The sequence below is a fragment of the Glycine soja genome, chromosome 9, assembly GCF_004193775.1.
Source record: "Glycine soja cultivar W05 chromosome 9, ASM419377v2, whole genome shotgun sequence".
Classification (NCBI taxonomy): Eukaryota; Viridiplantae; Streptophyta; class Magnoliopsida; order Fabales; family Fabaceae; genus Glycine; species Glycine soja.
The window spans coordinates 34,777,508-34,781,602 of NC_041010.1; the positions used below are offsets into that span (position 1 = coordinate 34,777,508).

Genomic DNA, 4,095 nt, shown 5'->3' on the forward strand with positions numbered 1-4,095 from the left:
TTTTCTTCTTCTCAATTTCATTTTCTTTCTTTTATCTCATTGAGGATTAAACAAATTGTTAATCAAGAGGTAGATGATTTTTCATTTGGGTAATCATTAACTAATTGAAAGCATGACCTGAGCAAAATTGTTTTTTCTCAAATGATATAGGTATATTTTTATATTGTCAATAACAAGAAATCATGTTAAGTATGTTATGAAAACTAATAATATAATAATTATAAAATTTTACAACGGCATTTTTAAGTGTAAATATTTATAAAGTAATTTATTTTATATCAAATTACAGTTTGATCATTGGCTCATGAAATGCTTCATTTTATTAGTCAGGCACAAAGAAACAAAAGAATAGTTGATCATATGATATTTTTAAAGGTAAATTAATTAAATGCTTAGTATACATGAATATCACAGTGGGGGGGGGGGTCAGCATAGTTAGCTGGCCACTCGTTTTTATATCATTTCATTATTTTCTTCTCCCTTCGATTTCTCCAGAACAGCAAGGGAGAATCAATTCCTCATCGTTGCAATTCTTCCCTCTCTAGATTCTCATCTTTCCTCTCTTCTATCTCCTTCAGAAAAAAAAAAACAAAAAAACCACAGCTTCATATTATATATCTAGCTCTTCATTTTCTCTTGTTCAATCAAGGTTATGCTTTAAAATTCTGAAACTCACAGTTTCAGGCAAATTTTAGCCTAAAGATCTGTGCGTTGACCCTTGGCAGGTTCAGCTTTTGGAGGGGTTGGAGTTGTTCTTCCACATAAGCCATTGATTATTCCAAGTTTCTCTTTTCTCTCTCTCAAGTTCAAAATTTTGTTTTTTTTCTTTCTGTCTCTTTGGTGGACTTGTGGAATGCTGGGGTCAGAGATTTCTGAGACATGTTCTAGCAGACTTTTGGTGAATTGGATCACTGTGGTTTCTGTCATGAGTAGAAGAGAATCTGAGTCCTCAGAGATCTAAGCCTCTCTGGTGTTTTGTTCAGCACACACCCTTTTGTTGTGCCATAGTTGTGAAAGTGAAAGAGTGAGAGAAGATGATGGGAATGAGGAATATTAGTAGTAGTAATAACAATAATAAGACAAATGGTCATTCTTCCATCATGAACAATGGAGGTTCAGATGGTAACAGAGCTGAGCCAGGTTCAAAGGAATGGGAGATGAGGCCAGGTGGAATGTTGGTTCAGATGAGAACTGCTGATTCGGATCGGAACCCAGCACTTGTGCCAACAATTAGAGTTAGGATCAAGTTTGGTTCAATTTACCATGAAGTCAATATTAGTTCACAAGCTACATTTGGTAATTCTTCACTTTTTTCAGTTTTTTTTGTTATTTATTTCCCTTTATGTTCTCTCTTCTGTCGGTTGTCTTTACCTTTTTCTTGTTGGACAAAACATGGATACGAATTTAACATGGAATCACTATTTTCTTACTCCTAATTTCTTTATCTTTATGCAAATTGTTATTTAAATTTAGTTACTCTTAATTATTCAATTCTCAGAGTATATAATTTTACTATTAGTTACCCAATTATTACATAAGTCCATGTTATGTACTATTGTTACTTGAGTGATTTAATACTCCCATCAAAATCCCAACAATTCTTCTATCAGAATTAGAGGTACCTGGTAATCTGTGCAAATATGTAATATTGTTATGTCAACCTAGATTGTTGAGGTGAAACATCTATTTTGACAGTGTAACAACATTAAAAGCAAACAATAACTGTATCTAAGTTTTGTCCTTTTTTATTGTTTTGGTTACATTGATTATTGTGTGTTTTAACTTTTAACTACTGGGGTTGCAGGGGAGTTGAAAAAAATGCTGTCTGGGCCAACTGGGTTACACCATGAAGACCAAAAGCTGTTTTACAAAGACAAGGAGAGGGATTCAAAGGCTTTTCTTGACATGGTTGGGGTGAAGGACAAATCCAAGATAGTGCTAGTGGAAGACCCTATTAGTCAAGAGAAGAGGTTGTTAGAGAGAAGGAAGAATGCTAAGATGGAGAAAGCTGCAAAGTCAATCTCAGCAATCAGCTTGGAAGTAGATAGGCTTGCAGGACGGGTATGTATTATGGTTCTTAATATGTTTTAATGTTTTTTTGAATTTTTCCTTATAATTTCCAAGCACTTAATTATGAGTGAGGTGGGATTGTATTAAATGCTTGAGTAGTTGGAAGCTGATAAGTGATTGGAATTGGTTAGGTATCAGCCTTTGAGTCCATTATTAGCAAAGGTGGGAGAGTTGTGGAAACAGATTTGCTTAATCTGATTGAGTTATTGATGAATCAATTGCTTAAATTGGATGGTATAGTGGCTGATGGGGATGTGAAACTACAGAGGAAAATGCAGGTAATGATAGAGGCTTAGATGCATTTTGCTCATTTTGTGTTATTAGTACAATCTTCAATTGCATTTGCTAATGGTAGTGAAACATTAATTTTGAAGGTAAAAAGAATTCAAAAGTATGTTGAAACACTTGATGTGCTGAAGGTTAAGAATTCTATGTCTAGTAGCAATGGAGACCATGCCACAGTGCAGCTTCAACAGAAGCATTCAAATGGGCAACAACAAAAGCATTCAAATGGACATCATAGATCAGCCTTAGCACCAATTCAAGAGCAGCAACAAGAACAAGAACAACCCCCAAGGAATTCCACCTCAGGAGTTGTAGTTACCACAAACTGGGAATTGTTTGATTCTGTCCCACCATTAATCCCTGTGCCATCCACATCCCCATCCCCACATCCCTCGGAGACCAATAAATCAGGTCCTCCCAAGTTCAATTGGGAATTCTTCAACTAAGTACCCTACCATGTGTGGATATGATTTGGGTTTGTCTTCCACTTGGAGTGTTATATGTTTTGCATTCTTTTCTGTATTTAGATTTGTTTAGCAACCCCCTATAATCTGTCATTTACTTCAGAAATAAATGGGGTTGCTATGATAGTGATTATCATAGAAAAAAGTTACATTTCTGTGATTTTGGTGTCCACCGAATTCATTTACCAAATGTATGGGCCTATTTTTTTTATGGATATATATAATATTATTATTAGCATTTGTAACTTTGTTATTAGAAACATCTTAAAGAACATGTATATTTCTTAGTCTAAAATCCCATTTAAAGAATGATTTTGCTTTCTTTTCATTTCCATTATTAATCTAGGTTTTGAGGAGATATAAGGTTTGTTTAGTGGTGAAAAGAGAAAGGAAGGGAAGAAAAGTCATAGATTTGAATCTCACTATCAATAAAAATTAATAATACTAACAACTAATTTTTGATGATAAAAAAAAATCTCTAGGTTGTATTTCTTGGTGAAGCAGCATTGGACCATTGGTTGATGACATAATAACTTTAATTCATTATCTTAGCTTCTTGTGGGGGCTACAAGTGACAAAAAGACTAGCATCTATTAAAGGATTTTACTAATTCATCCAATGATAGGAAGCCAAGTCCAAAAAGTGTTTTAAAAGCAGAGAAGATGAAATGATAACTATGTATTAGAAATTACTACTAATAAATAAAAAAGATTGCTAATATTAGTGTTTCTGGACACAGGCTATTCCACATTTAGAAACTTTCCCTTCTTTGGCCTCAAGAAAAGCCCATGAGAATGGAGGAGTGAACAATAAGCCTGTTTCAGTTTGCTTAGCTTTCTGCAGTGCAATTTAAACTGCTTATGATAATTCATGTAATGATTACGTAGTAGAGGCATTGACATTTGTCCTAGCAAACCCACAAAATACTCAACTTTTTTGTAGGTAATGATAGTAATTTACAACTGCATAAATGATCATGTATGGACCTGATATGACAAAGTACAAGGCTCATGCTTATGGTAGTTACATGATCCTACTGCTATTCATACAAATTAAGTTAGGACTCGAGTTAGATTTTACGAAAACTTGTTTCTTGTTAGTAAGTAAAAAAATTTCATCTTAAATCTTCGTTGAAACCGACCTTTCTTAACTTTACATGGGAAGAATTTTTCTCTATAATTTATACTTTTATTTTTTAAAAAGAAAGTGCAAGAGTAAACATTTTAAGCATCCAATTGCATTACTAATGATCTCACATCCATGTCACTTCTTGTTG

The 4,095-nt window shown here is 33.8% G+C and overlaps 1 protein-coding gene across 2 annotated transcripts; it reads left to right on the forward strand.

The window, feature by feature from the left end:
- The first annotated feature begins 430 nt into the window (after positions 1–430).
- Positions 431–3,064, forward strand: LOC114368587 (BAG family molecular chaperone regulator 3-like). 2 transcript variants are annotated; one of them, XM_028325794.1, is made up of 5 exons: positions 431–649; positions 726–1,296; positions 1,805–2,061; positions 2,202–2,348; positions 2,445–3,064. In XM_028325794.1, the coding sequence occupies exons 2-5, from the start codon at positions 1,035–1,037 to the stop codon at positions 2,799–2,801; spliced, it is 1,023 nt and encodes a 340-aa protein (XP_028181595.1). In that variant the 5' UTR covers positions 431–649; positions 726–1,034; the 3' UTR covers positions 2,802–3,064. The 2 variants fall into 2 exon arrangements, with proteins under 2 accessions (XP_028181595.1, XP_028181594.1); XM_028325793.1 differs by having other exon boundaries at positions 431–1,296.
- The last annotated feature ends 1,031 nt before the right edge of the window (positions 3,065–4,095 follow it).

Coding starts and splice junctions, on each gene's coding strand:
- LOC114368587 (XM_028325793.1), top strand. CDS start 1,035: ATGATGGGAATGAGGAATATTAGTAGTAGTAATAACAATAATAAGACA. Junction 1,297..1,804: donor TAGTTCACAAGCTACATTTG/GTAATTCTTCAC, acceptor CTGGGGTTGCAG/GGGAGTTGAAAAAAATGCTG. Junction 2,062..2,201: donor TAGATAGGCTTGCAGGACGG/GTATGTATTATG, acceptor GGAATTGGTTAG/GTATCAGCCTTTGAGTCCAT.